Here is an 18,688-nt window from a genome sequence, read left to right on the forward strand (position 1 = left end):
ATAACTCTGATAATCAAGCTAACTTGTTAGATGCTATAGCCCTTCCCAACGCTACAATGCTGAAGGTAATTCCTAGGGGTATTGGGCTGCCCTGTCTCCAACCCGGTTGAATATAATCCTCTGGAGCAATGTGGGCTTGATTTCGGAAGTTTCCCATCCATTCCCCTTCCTCGTTGTTTACACTGATTTCCAATACTTCAAAGTTGATTAAATCGTTGACTAGCAATGCTCCCAAAATTGCCACATAGAATTATACCAGATTCGTTATCACAAACAGCCTTACACATCCTTAATGCGTAAAGAACTCAAATTCACCTATCCAAATTTAGACCATTCTATCTACGGTTTAGCCTTTTAATGTAAATATTTTTACAGAGAGTGACCTGCAGAAATTTCACCAAAATATTCTTACTAGAACTTACTTCGCCCCATATCATTTTCATCATATTAGTTCTACTATTAAATATGTAAGTCTAAATTGCACCACTTCTTCGATTGCAATACTCAGATTTAAGGCAAGAGGTGCACAAGAGTTGAAATAGGTTCAGAAACTGTTAGCAGTCGCAATGTGTCTGCAGCCTACTTTGTGAGGATAAGAGTCCCCGCAGGCGTCAGAAAGAAATTTTCTTTCATAAATGCCGAATATGTAAATATTTCAATCAATTTCAAACTTATCTGCAAGGAGCATCTATGATGCCAAGTTTTATAGTCAACATATGCTGGACTGTTCCTTGCGTAAATAATTTGGATCTGGAGATTTTCTTTAACATCAATGCAGACATGGCTAAATTAGTTCACTTTTCTTGTCTATATAAGCATGAGCTTTATATACTTTACGAAACCTGAAAGGATTATGTAGTTTCTACAGTAAAAACATGACACTTATAAGTGCGAAGCTAGGACTAATTTTTTCTATGCTCAGGTTTGTGACGATATTCATAGTCTAAATGTACATAAGCCCGCTCTATGTCAGGAAGAGATTCCAGTTTTTCCTGAAGCGCTTCTCCAACGTCATGAGCCTCTTGTAAAGGCATATCACTGGGCAGCACAATGTCTACCTCGACAAAATAATGAGAACCAAATGTGTAAGCTTTCACTGTATCAATATTCCGTATGGCTTGGTGATGATTCCAACAGAGATATGTCAACTTCTGCAAATAATCAGGTGAAGCCGATTTCCCAACTAATGAATTCACATTTTCCAAAACTGTGTTCGTCCATGTTCTCATTGTGTAGAGAGCCAGCTGCAGAGAAAGTACACTATCAGCTTTACCATGTCAATTATAAAAAGAGTATAAATTCTGTAACTCATTCAAGGACCCTTCGTTTTCCAAAATACAGAAACTAGAGCAGACTGCAATTAATAATTAACATCATTCAAAGATAATGGAACCAACTCAGGAACTGAATACTTTTATATTCCTGTCTTCTCTTCTAACTTTTTATTCCCATTAAGAAAATGGTCTAGTCATGTGAGGTACAATATCTGGATAGATAAGAAGGCTAGCAGGGGCAGTAAGGCCAAAACAATAATTATCGGATTAACATTGGGTTAAGAATAAAAATGTCTCAAAAGTGTGGAGACCAATGAAAAAATATATGAATAAGAACACCTTATACTGATATGAAGTGCGGACAGTTGGAATCAAGTTACAACCAGAACAGAATCATTCCCTTTAAATATAACCATGGAATTTACTTACCTTTGGGTGTGAGCAACCTTATTTCATGTTGGTGGTTCAGTTACTAGTATCCCAAACACTCCCCATACAGAAGGTTCTAATACGGTCATAATGATTGCCATTTCAATATGCATAACAAATAAGGAAAAAATTTATAGAGGTGTGTAGCAAGGAGGTTCAATTAGCTAGACTATACAGAAGCTTTGAAACAATGTCAAATGTACAGGGTTGCCAGTTATGTGTTCTCACACAGGTTTATCTTATCTGGGAAATGAAAACCAAGCCATAAAGCTCAAGACAAATGAAAACCAGCACTGAAGGATCTAATAAATCAATCCATGGTCGTAAGCACCATAGAAAAGAGAAGGAAACAAGTTTTGTGTTTAAACTGGATTCATCTGTCCACTAGCCACACCTGCATCTGCATTTGGGGATCCACTTTTAGTCTCTCAACCCTCTCTTTAGTGACTAGTCTTCCAACCATGTAGGTTGGAAATTGTGCTATCTTACAATGTACCTACATGACATCAGCACAATTAGGATAAATAAGGGAAAAAATTGAACATTTTCATAGGGAAATGCCTTGAATCAAGATATAGGTTCTTATCCTGATTAAACCCCAAGGCTTGCTCAGACAGTTATAGGTCATTCCCAGGGCATGTTTCCAATGGGGAAGCCATAGGTCACAGGTTCAAATCAGGTAAGTCCCTCAGGGTTACCAGCAACTATTGTGACTGACAGTTGAGCCACCCTCCATCCTGATATTGCAGGGTAGAGAGAGGGATTCTGCATTGTTTCCCTTGAAAAAGAAAAAATACTTACCCCCCATTTCTGTGAATCATTGAAGACAAAAATAATTATACAGTTCCATGACAACAATACATCAAAGGTAAAACTGAAAAAGAAAATCATGTTTTGTGAACCTAAAAACCTTTAACAGCAAGAGAAATGAAAGTGTGAGATATTTTATTGGACAAATGAAACAGAAATTAGTTTTCCCCAGTTAAAAGATATGCACAGTTTGTTTTCCTTTCAAATTTAAGCTGGCGAGACTAAGGGCTCAATCACAAGTCCACACTTAACGGGTGCTCTCTATGGTATGAGAGGACTGCACTAATCGTTGTGTGCAGACACAAGGCATGTGCTAATGTCAGCTATGGTGCTATTAATCCCAAATGTCAATAGTTATACTATCACAACATTCCGTAGAATCTTCAGAGCCTTAAATATCATCACAATTGTTGAATTGTAGTTTCTCGTCTTGCTTGGAAAGCACAATTCAGATTAATCCAGAAAAATGTTTGGCTATATTTTCTGAGCTATTCATTCTTTCAATGCATGCTTCTATTGATAGCATCCATCGAGCAGCTGATGGTTCTCAAATTATCCTTAAATCCAAATTCTGGATATGTATCACTTCCTTCCAGACCAGAAAAATACCTATAATAAGGAAAAAGGATAAAATTATATACCAATCAGCAAATAACCATCTTTATGAAAAACATAGAAAGGACACAGAGCATGTGAGAAGCAAGTTCTGGATATGTTTTGAAACTCCAATTAATATGCATTGAGGCAAGCTCATTGCTTTTGAGTTTGACATGATGAATTAAAGTTAGGTATAAAGAACCACAGAACTAAGAACAGAGAATATTATATTGAAAAAAAATTAGTTCGTCTTGTGAACAAGGGCAACCAGTTAGGGGATGCCAAGGCATCGCCAATGGTAATGCATTTAGGTTACATATCCAGATCAAATAATGTCAACCGATGAAACAAAAATAAAATTTACCAATGAAAGAAGGATGCACGCAATTCTAGTCCACACCATAATGCCCTGCTATGTTGGGCCTATGGCAGATTCTCCTCTTGGAAGGACAAATAACAGGCAAAACTTGTAATGAAATAAAAGCAGCACTTGTTCAAGGACAGGCATTTCATTTGAATGACCAAAACTTATTTGATGATATCTAAATGACCAACAGAAAGTTTCTTATTAAGCAAGTGGGCATTGCTTATGAAAAGGACACAAATGACAAAATGGAAGAAAAAAATAATCTTCAATAGCCAGTATCCCACAGATGAGAACCTGTGGAGCATACTTAATGGAGAAAACAAATCAAGCATGTGTAAACAATGAATTCTAACGCAAAAGGTCAAAAAACTGCTTACCACAATTGCTCCAACAGGATCTATCCACCAATATAGCTTACTAGCAAGTATAGCAGCAACTAGACCAATGGCATTTGTGACGACATCAAAGAAATGATCTTGAGCATATGTCCTCACAATCTCATTAGTAAAACTTCGACAATAGATTACAAGGACCAACTTCACGATAGTGACTGAAACCATGATACCAACCACCCAATGCCATCCACCACCTTCTAAAGATAAATTATGCTCCTGTTCAAATTTGGAAACAGAGTAGACAAAAGTTAATTCGCTATATGCATATTAACAACATAACATCGTTCTCAAAATGGAATACACAAAGGTCTGACCACAACGTACATGATAAAGAGCAATCAAAGGTATGATACGGAGGACAGCAGAACACAGAAACAGTGTAAGTAAAATGATTTCTGAAAGACAAAATTGTAAGACTTGACATTAAAGGAGGTCACAAGAAAAGTGCACGAGTTTTCACGAGTATTATCCGTAGAAGAGAACATACAAACATTCTCTTGGACAAATAACACCTTTATAACAAGTTTCTAGATGCTTGGTTATACGAAGAAGAACCTCTTTAAAAAGTTTCTAATTTATGAAAGGAAAGAAAAAGCAATCCTTTACCAAAAACAGAATTTCATTTCATGAGATTTAACAAAAGCAAGGATACTCAAAAGGTGTAGACTGGTGGCTCCTCAACCTGCTACAGAGAATCAAAAGAGAACACCTGAATGTTACTTCATCAATATACTTGAACTTCAAATAAAAAAGCGAAGTATGATTTTTAGATAGCTTCATTGTACCCTTGGGACTCTTTACAACCAAGATAAGTAGGGTACGTGAATGTGGATAGGAGTAAAGGTACATGGATGCTATTTTTCAAAAATGGGTGTCAGGGGGAACAGTGTCTTTCCTGCATTTTCATGGGCTCTGTTTTTTGAGCAGAGGATGTCCCATTGTTCCTGTCGGGTACACATCATATCCTTGTTGGAATGATGGTAATCTTTACATGTGATCATTTATGGTTAAGCATCGTCTTTATTATTTTTAAATATTTGACTAGGTCAACCTAGTCATCCTATTGGGGTGCGTGCCCCGGTTATGCGAACCCATAACCTCCTCCTAGAGAGACACCTTCCTTCTTGAAGGGATTCCTAACTTGGGTCATATATAAATAAACACCTCAAGCTCTCATTTGTATCATCTCATCATATTGATTTTTAGCGATTGATGCTTTAGCCTATGGGCACCATAACTTGTGTTTCTCTTGTTCATGCGTTCATCTTCTCTCCTCATCATGACACGCTTATGGTTCATCCCAATTTAGGGTTTATTGGTGTTCCATTCTCTCTCTCTCTCTCGATATATATATATATTGATTGTGATCTCAACGTGGTATCAAAGAGGGTGTCACCTTTACTTATTCAACCTTTTTTATGATTGCATTTTTCTCCTTGTGATTAACATTTTCTCTCTTGTACACATTAATGATAGGACTAAAGTTTCCCCCTGCCCACATAGGGCACCCATGTATGAGTTACATTGTTGCTTTACATGCTGCCTTTTTTCACCCGCATTCTTATTTCAGCCACTCATTTGAAGCCGGTCTGGAGTTGTGAAAGGTAAAATTGTCCAAGGGTTGGTTTTAGGTCAGAAACTAGGGTCTTTTTGGCATTTTGCCTATATTTAGGGCTGTTAAAATTAATGTTTTCAACATTTTTTTGGGATAATACATAGTCTTCTAGTGTTTCTACCGTATATTTCACCAACACCCTTCTTTGGCATTTTTTTGTCCTTTCAATGAATTCAAGGGGGACATTTTGCAGATTTGTACCCTCTTCTAAGGTGGCATACTCCTTTTTTGCTCTCTTATTAGGGAAGTACTAGTTCTATTCATCCAAAGTATTGCTTGGCAATGACAGTGCAGTACTAGTTCTATTCATCTGAAGGATTGATTGGCAGTGACATATGTTGATTTTTGTGTAGCATTGGGAGGTATTTCCACATGGTTAAGGGTCTTCAAGTCAGCCCTAGAAGAATTATGTAAATTATTATTTTGGAAAAGTCAAGTCAACCCAGGAAAAGTCAAATCAGCCAGCCAGTGAAGGGACGTGTCCTTTGGGTTGTCACACCCCTTTGACAAGTATAAATAGATGATGTGAAATCTCATTTCATCACCAACGAAGAAGCAAGTCTGAGCAAAGGAGAAATCGGTTTGGAGATCATCTTTTCCTCATTTTCTATCTCTCCTGGCCAAACATGTGGACAAGCTTTCACTGAACTTTGACCAGGATTGACCAAGTTGTCTTTGGGACTGAGTTGACCATAGTTGACCAAGTTGCAGTTGATTGCAGGAGGGCTGCATGTGCAGACTGTTGGCAGCAAACTGCAGAGTTGACTGCAGTTAACCGCAGGGCCAAAATTTGACCGCAGGCCAGTTTGACTAGGTGGAGTTGACCAGTGTTGAATTTATGTTTTTTGACTGGTTTGACCATCGATGAATTTCTATTTTTTGGCTGGTTTGATTAGTGTTGACCAGCCAATGTTTTGACCAAGTTTGACTGATATTTGACTTGGATTATTGGCACAAACTTCTAGACAAATTGCTGATTTGTAAACCTCGCTGAAGAATAATTTCTCCTAAGAAAAGTTGTTGGGTTTTCTCCCAAGGCTGGGTTTCCTAGGGTAAAAATATTCTCTCTTTTGTGCATGGTTGTCTTTTTGTGATCTTTACTATTTCCATTGCATTTACTGTTGAGGTTTTTTGGAGTGTAATATTCAAAGATAGCAGTGGCATAATATACTAGTTGAAAATCATTAGAAAGTAATTATCTAGCAAAAAATTGTATTCTACTACACTAGCTTTAGAATTCAACATGGTATCAGATCTTTGTTGAAAGAGAAACCATTGAAGTAAGCCTAAGAGACAATAATCAACAGCTTGATTGGATTTTAGATCTCTTGTCAAAATGGTGCCAAGTCTCAGAGTGGAAGACAGGTTGGATGGTGCTACTAATTTCAGATCTTGGAAGACCAGGATATGTCTTATCTTGGAAAAAAATGACCTTCAAGATCATGTGAAGGAAGTCATTCCAATGACAAAGGGAGTTGAGGAGAAAGGCAAGTATAAGAAGAATGAAGCCAAGGCCAAGAGAATCTTGACAGATTCCATAAAGGACCACTTGATTCCACATGTTGCTAAGTTGAAGATTGCTAAAGAAGTGTATGATGTTTTGGTGGGATTGTTCCTGAATGACAACAGTAGCAGGAAGTTAACCTTGGGGCACCAACTCCGTAGTGTCATGATGTCTAGATCAAATTTTGTTCTCTTATCTTATGAGAGTCTCCCAGTGGAGAGATGAACTTAGAACCATTGATGATGCATAGTTTGTTACAATGACTCTCAATGGATTTCCTTCCTCATGGGACCCATTTGTTTAGGGAATTTGTGCCTGCCCAAGTTTGATAAGCTATGGAATGATTGTGTCCAAGAGGAGGCCAGATGTTGTCCAATGACATCTTGCAGAGACCTCGTGATGAAGAAACTCAAGCTCTTATAGCTCATGCAAGGAAAGGAAAAAGAAAAATAAATTTTGGAAAGTTTGACAAGAAGAATACAGGTAGAAGACCCACTCTAGTTCAGGACTAGGAGAGGAAGGATATATAAAAGATCAGGTGCTTCAATTGTCATGATTTTGGACATTATGCCTCCCAATGTCCTAAAAGCAAAAGGAAGGAGACGCAACATTTATCAATAGTCAATGTTGATGATGATGATGAACAACAACCTCAAAAGAATACAAAAGAATCTAAACTTGATGAGATTGCAAATGGACCCCGGAAAGAATACTTCTTTTGACATTCATTAATGATTTTTTTTCCATGAAGGCCAAGAATGAGGTCTTCGACAAGATCTAGGAGTTCAGGTCTTAGGTAGAAAAATTGACAAAGAAGAAGATCAGTGTTTTGAGGTCAGATAATGGAGGAGGGTATACTTCTAGGGACTTCAATGATTTCTATAAGGAGGCGAGGATCAAGAGGAAGTTGATAGTTCCCTGTAACCCTCAAAAGTTTTTTCCTTGATCAAGAGATAAGTACTTCCAATTATATTTGTTCGCCTTCGATTTTTTGCTCAGCCTTTGTCCTTATATTTTGTATGTTTTAGATATCGGAAAATGATTGTGGGGTTATGATTTTTCCTTTTCCATGGCCTACTCAATGGGGTTTGCAAAAAGGAAGAATAGGTCTTATACCCACTATTGTCGCACAGAATGTCTAGGCACCATGGCAACAACTCAGATCAGGGGCTATCACCCTGATCCCCAATCTCTCCGTTTAAGTTGTCTCCCTACAGCAGGCTAAGGGGGGTAGACCCCATGGAAAAATGGAATGAAGAAGAACTAGTTGGGAACCAACCAGTTCGGGAGACACAATGAAGCGACTAAGTACTTGATTAAGATTTAGCAAGACTTATAGGATTTGCTTATATTTTAAATGATTGATACCAGTGCCTTATAGAGTCAACGATCTTGCCAGGGAAATGAAGACCAAGTAATCAATTAGCAACTACTGCTTAGATGAATGACTATCTTATATGAAATGCAGATCCTAAAGCTAATGTAAGATGCAAGAATCTTGGTTAATTTTAGTTAAATGCCTATTTGAATTAGAATCCTTCGATCCTTTCTGTGTTGAGCCTGATTTCGTAGTAATTGGCAGAGATAAGATAAGATGAAGCACACTAAGGTGTGATTAACGATACCTCTCCTGCAAAATCTAACATACCCGGTGCCTCCGGTGCTATAGAGAGATGTGGCTCTGACGATTGCAAGGTCACCGTTTTAAGTACTATTAAAAGCAGGTTTCTCAAGCAAAGATGGATAGATACTTATCTCTCTATCAACTAAGCTTATGCTTGAAAGTAAATTTTATTTATGCAAAGTTAACTTATATGAGAATGCACTAGATGATGAGATGAAGTTAGACACAAGGATTAAAAATAATTTTGTCGCAAAAGCCCTTAATCACCAAAATAAGATGTTCGCTTTATTGAATGAAGACGTAAAAAATAAACCCCTGAAAATATTACAATTAAACCACAAGTTTATTTCAAATCTTTTTGATACAATTATAGCTCAAAGAGAACAAAACTTCTTTGCAATCTAATATCAATGTCAGCCGATGCTCAAAAAATATTCATCTTAGGAAATAAAGATACACAATTTATTACAATTCCACGATTTTAACAATTAATTGAAAATATTTGCAAAATGTCTAACATGTAACAAACATCAAATAATTCAAGCAATGATGATCAATTTCAGTAGATGCAGAATATTCTAGCAATTAAATTTCTAGAGATCCAATTACTTAAAAAAAAAACATGAAATTTAAATGTTAATCAATTCACAATCCTAGAATTAAAATGATTTATGCTTAGTGACCCAAATCTAGAAAAATTTACCACCTTCCTATAGTCAATCTTTAGATACAAAAATTTAAGTATGTTTAACTATAGAGAAATGAAAAAATGTTAATACCAAAAAAGTTTTCTTTAGATTTTACCCTTAACACACAAAAAGAACACCAAGAAGGAACTATAGATTAATAATTTAATTAGTCCTTACGAGAAATTCTTCAATGTGTTAAGTTTTATGAAGCAAGAATAATGTGGTAAATGATTAATTAAGATTTTTTTAAGTGACCAAAATAAATCAAAATGATTGATAATTTAAAAAAAAAAAAAAAATAGATGGGCCAGAGGCCACATAAAAAATTTAAAATCTTTTAATGTGAAAAATTAATTTTGATTTAAATTTTTTAGGATGTTTCAAAGTCGCATGAAAAATAAAAATCGAAATGAAGCCTTTTTTTATTTTTAGTTTTACTTTTAGGTTTTTAGGGTTTTATTTAAAAAAAAAAAGTAAAAATAAAAACAATAAAAAAAATCAAAATCAAAATCAAAATAAGAAAAAAGGAAAAGCAAATTAAAGTGAAAATTGAAAATATCAAAGTCAAAAATTAAATGGAATTTAAAATCTCTTTGCCTTTTAGATCAAAAGGAATAAAAATGAAATATAAACAAAGCAAAGAGCAACCAAATAAAAAAATTTAGAATTGTATAAAAAAAAGACTAACCCTAATAAAACATAAAGCAAAAGAGAAATCAAGATTTTTCTAAGTGCAGGTTGACGGCGGGATTTGACGGAGGAAGGTAAGAGAGGATCAGAGAGATGAACGGTGGCGTATGGAGAAGAGACAGATCACGATGTGAAGGGAAATCACGCAGAGAGGGAGTTGCAAGCCGACGCGTTTTGAGTTTGCTTATGATGCAGGTTTGCGGCAACAAGGATGGAGCTCGTGGAAGGAGTGCAACCAAGGGAGAAGAGCTCGAAGGCTGACGGAGGACGCAGTACACTGCAGGGACAGAGTGCGATGACAACGTTTGAGGATGGACTAACGGGAAAGACACTGCGAGGGGAGAGCAGGCTAGAGGAAAAGAAAAACACAACTGATTAGGCAGAGTTTGAGGGATGAGGCAACAGAGGTATGGAAGGTGCTGGAAAGGAATGCTTGCAGGTCGAGGAACGTCGAGCAGAAAGAATCTATGGGTTGAAGAGAGCAAGGGATAAGGGAGGCTACAACAATGTATGGCAGAAAAAATTTTGAACAACAAGAGAGAGGAATAAACCCAAGGCAGCAAAACCTAAAAAAATGATTTCGAAATTTTTTTCGTTGGAAAACTCCAAGCAGCAAACAAATCCGAAAACCTCAGGAAGCGGAGAAACTATAGCCCAAACTCAAAATAAACCAAAAAAATGAATTTCACACCAATGTATATTTATGCTTCAGATTTATCAATGAAACCCTCGTTAAATCGTTTCCAGATTTAAAAAAATTTAAAACCTTTGGACTATAAAAGGCTGGATAATATTCCTGCAAAAATGATTTTGAAGCCAGATCTTACCCTCCAGGGCTTATAGATCTGGCTTCAAATCAAACTTCACCTTTAGATCTGCAACCTGTACTTGAAAACAAAAGACACCCAGAACCTAGATATACAAAAATAAATAAAACCCCAAAAACCCAAGTCAGAAAAAACCAAAAAAATTTACAGATCTATGCACAGGAACGGCAAATCTAGCAGATCTATTAGATCTGAGGAGTGTGAGTCCAACTCCGCTCTTAGATCTAATAATCTAAGCCTCTCAAAAGCCATATTTTTCAATTTCGCACATAAAAAAATAAATTTTAAAATTTTAAAAGAGTTTCTCAGCTCAAAACCCTTCATGCGTCACCAATAAAAAAATCTTATGATAAACCCGGGACTAAATTAAGCTAGGCTCTTCAGAAAGAACGGATAGGGAGTTGGCTGGTCCAACTGAAAACTTCCCCTAATGCCCGAGGATCTAAAAATCAGGACTTTCCTGCAAAACTCAATTCAACCATTAAAATAGAGCGAGAAAACAATAATAAATTCAGATAAATAGAGATACCTGCTATTATATTCAAAATTAAATTATCATTTAAACCCCAATAACTGAGCAAGATACCTGTACTCAAATCACTCTTCAGAAGCTATCATCAATGGCTAAAAAAAATTACGCATGAAAATGACACATCTTATAGTATTTACATGAAGAGTAACATCGGCGAAGATTAACCCCAAAGTCTTTCTTTATTATTTAAAAAAAGATTACACGAGAGCTTTTCGCTTAACACACGACTCAAAGATCGGATGGATCCACTGACAAATGACCTCCTATTTAAAGATAAATCCTCCAACAGCTAGTTCGAGTGATCCTCGTCAAAGCAATCTCGACCATTGATGAGAATTAAAATTTTTATTAATCTCATCCGTTGAAATATTAAATTCTTGAGGAAATTCGAATTTTTCAATTAAATGCATTTTAATTAACTCAAAATAAAATTTTTGAGTTAATTTCGTAAAAAATTTGACTTTGACTTAAACCCCAAGAACCAAAAGGCTTAAAAGTTAGCAAAATAATTAATTTACCTTAGTCCCGAGACTTTTTAAATTTTGATTTTTAAGGACCGACAAATTTTTCCTTTGGAGAATTTAAATTTATTTAGGACCTAGAATTAAGTAAATTTTTGGCTTAGGATTTTAATTAATTTTTGGCCAGAAAAATTAATTAATTACCTATGAGGAGATAAATTATTTTTCCAACTCTCAAGACACTTTACATCATGTTTTTCGTATTTTTTATATCATAAGGGGGAAAACCCATTTGTGATAGACCCTCACAGACTACCCATTTCAGCGACACAAATATAATCCAACAAACCAAACGATTCGTAATAAAATAACCTAACCAAATAGTTAGGATTATTCCCAAATCACTTTTACATAGACTCGATCTATAACACTAGGACTCACCTAAGATCCTAGTGACAAGATACATTCTGGCTTTGGGGTGAGACTGAAAAAAAACTCTGCCGACCATCTGAGAATGGATCAGTGAAACAAAAAATCTCTCAGAATTTAGTTCGTCACCAGAACATTAGGTTTACCGAGGCAATTACATACATGACATGGATCTGCTGAGATTATTTACATCATATACATGCATAATGGGTTTACATTATAACATGATAATTAGGCTGACGATGATAGCTGAATGGCAGGGACACATTGATCAGGTGCTATCCCTTTTGTGAAAAAAAGTGGGTGTACCGCTATGAGTCGTTGACACGTAGTGGTCAACATCTGGCTCTACATGGGGACATGTTGCACCGTAGGAATGTGAGAATCCAGAATCTACATCCATGCAACACACAATATAATATAAGTAGCGTCCATTCAAAAATCATCATATAACATTAAGCACAGGAAAGATATAAGCTCTTCATTTATTAACCATCTAGTAACATGAAAAGTAAATCTAATCCTAAAACAGAAATGAAATGCTGAAATGACAAGGTGTAGGGTTAGAAATACAATACAAAGGATGCCCAGTGGCATCAAATGTCATCTTTGAAGAATAGCTTGAGCATTTGGCCATTTGCAAGTAAGTCAAGTGGTTCGCCATCCAATCTGCTCAAGTGGAATGAATTTGGCCCAGCAATGTCTCGGATAATGTATGGTCCCAACCACAAACTGTCAAATTTCTTATGTTTTCCTGGTTTTTCATACTTGCGATCCCAGAGGAGTACCATATCTCCTGTTAATATAATTTCCATTGATGTCAATATATTGAAGAAGGCAGGGACTTGGTGGCAATCAATGAAGGAACCAAACGATGAAGAAACCCAACACTCAAAGGCACTCTGCCCTACCTCCATTTCTACACTAATGATGATTAGTCACATTAAATAATATTTTTCTCCATCTTAGAGGAAGAATATCATCATGAGACCCATAGCATATTTTAGAGCATATTTTTAGCTTTTTAATGAGCTATCACATGCCCCGAAACTCCAAATATTTTAGGATATATGAATTTTTTAAGTTAAGGGTATAATTCTGGTCAGTAAGCCGACTTGAACTTGTCAAACTTATGTCGGCTTAGCTAGGAGACACGTCCTTTCATTTTTCATACACAAACAAGTATATATATATATATAATGAACTCCGCACTTTTGGAGGACAAAACAATTCGGTGTGAAAAAGATAAGGATATATAGTTCACATCTTGTGAACTAAGGACAGAGCTAGCCACCTTAAGAACTGATTGGTGAACTAAGATAGATTGCAGATTGATTGGATCATGGAAATAACTACGGCTTAAGGATCTCTGTTGTACTAGCCACCCTATGAACTGATTTGCGGATTGTTGTGCTTAAAAACTGAAGTGTGGATAAGGGTCTAAGTTTAAACCTCTGTTGCGATGCATCTACACTTAATAAAGATTTGTGTTAACTCTTTGCTGCGGTGAATTTATACTCAGGGTTTGCACTTATACTTGAGAAGGGTCTACTTGATTGTGGGTCTGTCCAACTGCGGATTAAATCAATGAACTGTGCATTGTAAAAGGCTATGGAGAAGTGTTTAAGGACTGCGGACAGAGACATCATCTTAAAACAAAACTACATATAGTTTAAACTATGGGCCATCTTATTCAGGCTCGGACTGTGGTGCAGAAACTTTGATCTTGACAGAGTCTTAATCACAATGGATCAAATATCATAATTGTGCCTTCATTAACACAGTGACTCCGATTTTTGGCTCCAGTTTTGCTCGGACCGTGGAAAGGTGTTTCAAATAGTGACCTAGACACTCTTCTCGGACAGCAGTGGAGGATTCTCTATGATGCAATGAAGTGAAATGACCAATTTGTACATTGGCTTGGAGCTTGTTATGTAGTTGAGCTATGGTATTATGAACTAAGATTGCAACAACAGTGAAGTCTAGTGGTGGACAAGGTACAGTGAAAAGTAAGTGAAGTTAATCTCATGTATTTCTGTTATTAGAACATTCAAGTAAGTTATATTTACACTCTCTATTAAAAATAGCAGGATTGGTGTCCTTGGAGTTGGTGCTCCTAAACTCAAGGTAGGTGCCTTGGATAAGATCGGGTCAGAACCCTAGAGGTCGAAGCCTCATCAAAAACCAAGTTGGTGCTTGGGAATAATTCTCATACATTGTATTTATTCTTTTATACTCAATAAAACTATTCTTATACGTTTCTTTGATTAAATTGTGAAGAATCTAACTAGTAATAATAACAGTTGGAAGAAAATACTGATTCACCCCCCTCTCAGTATTTCCAACAATTGGTATCAGAGCCAGCTTCTTCATAATCAGCCTAACAACTGGAAGAAGGATTCTTAGTCACAATGAAAAATCAAGAAGTGTTAAGAAGGCTTCCTTTGTTCGATGGCACAAATTTTGGTTTTTGGAAAAAAAGAATGTCCTACTACTTAATGTCCCTTGGACCTGAAGTTTGGCATTCGGTTTTGAATGGGTACATTTCTCCTTCCACTCTTCCAACTGATCAAGACGAAAGGAAAGCTTACATTGCAAATGCAAAAGCCTTAAATTCCATCACTAGTGGAATCACTGATTCTGAATTTACAAAAGTCATGAATTGTGACTTGGCCAAAGAAGTATGGGATAAGCTGGTTAGCTTATATGATGGGGACTCCAAAGTTAAGAAGGAAAAGCTTCAAACTCATAGAAGGCAATTCGAAAGTCTGAAAATGGATGATGAAGAAGATATTGCATCATACTTTCTCCGAGTAGCTGAAGTGGTCAACTCTCTTAAAGGATTGGGAGAAAAGATTGAAGAAAGCATTGTTGTTCAAAAGGTCTTAAGATCTCTCCCTGATAGATTTGACTCCAAAGTAAGTGCTATAGAAGAAATGAAGGACCTAGATACTCTCAAGATGGATGAACTTCATGGAATCCTCATTGCCTATGAGATGAGAAAAGGAATCCCAAGTTCCAAAGATGTAGCATTCAAGGCCTCAAAATAAAAAAGGGGAAAGGATGGAATACCAGCAGTGATGACTCTGATGTTGAATCTGAATTGGCGCAATTTGTACGAAGACTAAAGAAAGGATCCAAGCTAAAAGGTAAGTACCCTCTTATTTGTTTCAAATGTGGAAGAATAGGTCATTATGCTGCAAAATGTCCTCATAAGCATGATAGTGATGATGAGGAGGATTCTAAAAGGATGGTATACAAAAAGAAAGGGTTTAATAAGAAGAATTTCTTCTCTAAGCAAGATGAGTCTGATGAAGATGAATTTGTAGTCATAAAAAAGAAATCAACTAATCATTTCCCTCATCGCAAAGGAGGTAATGATGAATCAGATGAAGAAAATGACTATGCTGGAAGCCAAGAAGTATTATTCATGGCATTCACAAATGATGATGATTCAGGACTAGAAGGAAATGTAGATGAATTGTTAATAAGTGCCATTGAAGAAAATGAGAAATTACGAAATAAAATCATTTCTCTCAAGGTAGAAAAGGAGGAAGCAAAAAGAAGGGAAGACCTCTTGAAAAATAAGCTAAAAGAAAAGGAAGAAATTTGTGAAAATCGTGAAGCTGAAATAGTATCTCTGAGGAAGGAATTGGAGCAAGTCAAAAAGAGTTGGGAAAGCTCTCAAACACTTGACATTATCCTAAATGCTCAAAAACCTCAATATGACAAATCTGGGATAGGTTTTAAAGGAGAATCATCAAGTACTAAGGATAATGCAAAAAGCTATGCCAACATACTTTCCAGCAACCCAAAAGAAGAAAAATCATTTCATCAAAGGCCCATCTCAAATCCAAAGAATGAAGAAAGAGTAACTCCAAGGAAGAATGTTGATTCAAATCATGGCTATTACAACAGGTACCAAACTATCTTTTTTGGGCATTGTTATTATTGTAAAAATTTTGGTCATCAAGCTAAACATTGCATGGCTCGTAAGAATGAAACACCAAAATTGAAGGATCAAACAAACAAACCATATGGTCTCAAAGGGCAAGGACAAATCAAGACCTACAACTCTTTTGATCCTTTGGCCAAATTTGATCCAATTTGTTCATTATGTAATGATAATGGACATAATGAACAAAATTTCCCCCTCAAAAGAAGAGAAGCAAAAGATGAGAATCCCAATACGGATAAATGTGGCCTAGCTCTATGTGCTCACAATGATGAAAATCATTGGTTTGTGGATAGTGGGTGCTCCAGACATATGACAGGTGACAAAAGGAAGTTTGTCTCATTGAACAAAAAGGAAGGAAATGTATCCTTTGGAAGTGGATCTGCCAAAATTGTTGGAAAAGGAACTATTACCCTTATTAATGGAAAAGGAAAGGCTCAAAATTCTTTGCTGGTAGACGGGTTCAAACACAATCTCTTGAGTGTTAGCCAAATCTGTGATCAAGGACATAATGTTGTCTTTAGCACTAAAGATTGTGAAATAAGGAACTCTTCCTCAGGAGAACTTGTGGCGAAAGGAGTTAGAACATCAGATAACGTCTACATTCTGAACAAAATTCAAGAAGATAAATGTTACCTAAGTCAAACATATGAAAGTTGGTTGTGGCACAAGCGACTGGGACATACAAGTTTCGATAACTTGATCAATATTAGCAAGATTAATGCAGTGTGAGACATCCCAAAGTTATTCAAGCCAAATCAAGGTGTATGTGGTCCATGTCAACATGGAAAGCAAACTAGAACCAACCACAAGACCAAGGAGTTATCTACATCAAAACCTTTGGAGATCATTCATGTTGATTTATGTGGACCAACTAGAACTCTAATGCTCCAAGGAGAAAGGTACTTTGCTTTATTTGTTGATGACTATACTAGAATGATGTGGGTATATTTCATAAAATATAAATCCGAAGCATTTGAATGTTTTAAGAATCTTAAAGCTCTTGTAGAAAATGAAAAGGATTCTAAGATTAAATGTCTTAGAATGGATAGAGGGGGAGAATTCACATCAAAAGAATTTGATGAATTCTGTAAAGTACATGGAATCGAAAGAGAACTCTCTGCTGCTAGAACACCCAAGCAAAATGGGGTAGTTGAAAGAAGAAACCGAACTATTCAAGAAATGGCAAGAACAATGTTACTAGCAGCTGACTTGCAGCCAAAATTTTGGAGAGAAGCAATTGGGACAGCAGTTTATACCTTGAATCGAACTCAACTAAGACCAAATAATGAGAAGACTCCTTATGAATTATGGAAAGGAAGACCTGCTTCAGTAAAATACTTCAAGATTTTTGGAAGCAAATGCTTCATAAAAATCAATGATGACTCACCAAGAAAATTTGATTCTCGGGTTGACGAAGGAATATTCCTTGGATATTCTACTAGGAGAAAAGCTTACAAGTGCTACAATAATCGACTACGAAAAATAGTGAAAAGCATTGATGTGAAGATTGATGAAGACCTTCCAGAAAAGGAAATTGAAAATCATGAAGTTGACCCTCTCATTGAAGAAAACGAAGAACAACCTGCAAAAAGAGGAAAAAGATCAAGAAAAACAAAAGGAAAAAGAACCATCTCAAACCCTTTCAAAGGTGAAATTCCTCCAAAAACATCACCCGGAAGAGCAGATTATTGGCAATGTAAACTTGAAGAAGGATGACAAGTACACCAAGGAAAAATGATGTTGCTCTTCTATCTATGATAGAACCAGAAACTTTTACTCAAGCAAGGATCCTCATTGGGTGGAAGCCATAGAAGAAGAAATGTCTCAGATCGAGAAGAATGAGACATGGGAGCTGGTACCTCATCCAAAGGATAAAAATATAATCAGAACCAAGTGGGTGTTCAAAAACAAAATGAATGAAGATGGACAAATCATCAGAAATAAGGCAAGGCTTGTTTGTAAAGGTTATTCACAAATTGAAGGAATCGACTTTGAAGAAACCTTTGCATCGGTAGCTCGTATGGAAGCTATAAGGATGTTCTTGGCATTTTCTTGCTCAAAAGGATTCAAAGTCTATCAAATGGACGTAAAATTAGTATTTTTGAATGGGGAACTCAAGGAAGAAGTCTACATGGAGCAACCAGAAGGGTTTAATCTAGCAGAAGGAAAAGACTTTGTTTGTAAGTTGAAAAAGGCATTATATGGGTTGAAACAAGCTCCTAGAGCTTGGTACGCAAGATTGGATCACTATCTACAACAACAAGGCTTCAAGAAGGGGGTGGCAGGAAGTAATCTCTACATGAAGATGGATGAGGATAAGTTACTAGTCACTCTTGTCTATGTTGATGATCTGATTTTTGCTAGCAATAATGATGAGATGAGCCATGAGTTTGCTCAAAATATGTCAAAAGAGTTCGAAATGTCGATGATAGGAGAGTTATCTTACTTCCTTGGACTACAAGTATCTCAAACCACAGCAGGCATGTT

General features: G+C 36.3%; 1 protein-coding gene across 4 annotated transcripts in view; it reads right to left on the reverse strand.

Annotated features, from left to right (window-relative positions):
- Positions 1-539: 539 nt before the first annotated feature.
- Positions 540-18,688, reverse strand: part of LOC149172763 (metal tolerance protein 5-like) — a 311,496-nt gene continuing 293,347 nt past the window's right edge. For all 4 annotated transcript variants that reach the window (XM_089424430.1, XM_089424431.1, XM_089424433.1 and 1 more), the window contains 2 exons: positions 3,855-4,088; positions 540-1,244 (listed from right to left, as the gene is read on the reverse strand). In XM_089424430.1, the coding sequence (XP_089280556.1) occupies positions 903-1,244; positions 3,855-4,088 (576 nt within the window). In that variant the 3' untranslated portion in view covers positions 540-902. The remainder of the gene's footprint in view (positions 1,245-3,854; positions 4,089-18,688) is intronic.

The sequence above is a fragment of the Pinus tabuliformis genome, chromosome 4_2 (assembly GCF_031772625.1).
Source record: "Pinus tabuliformis cultivar Carrire ecotype Pingquan chromosome 4_2, CPIR1, whole genome shotgun sequence".
Lineage (NCBI taxonomy): Eukaryota > Viridiplantae > Streptophyta > Pinopsida > Pinales > Pinaceae > Pinus > Pinus tabuliformis.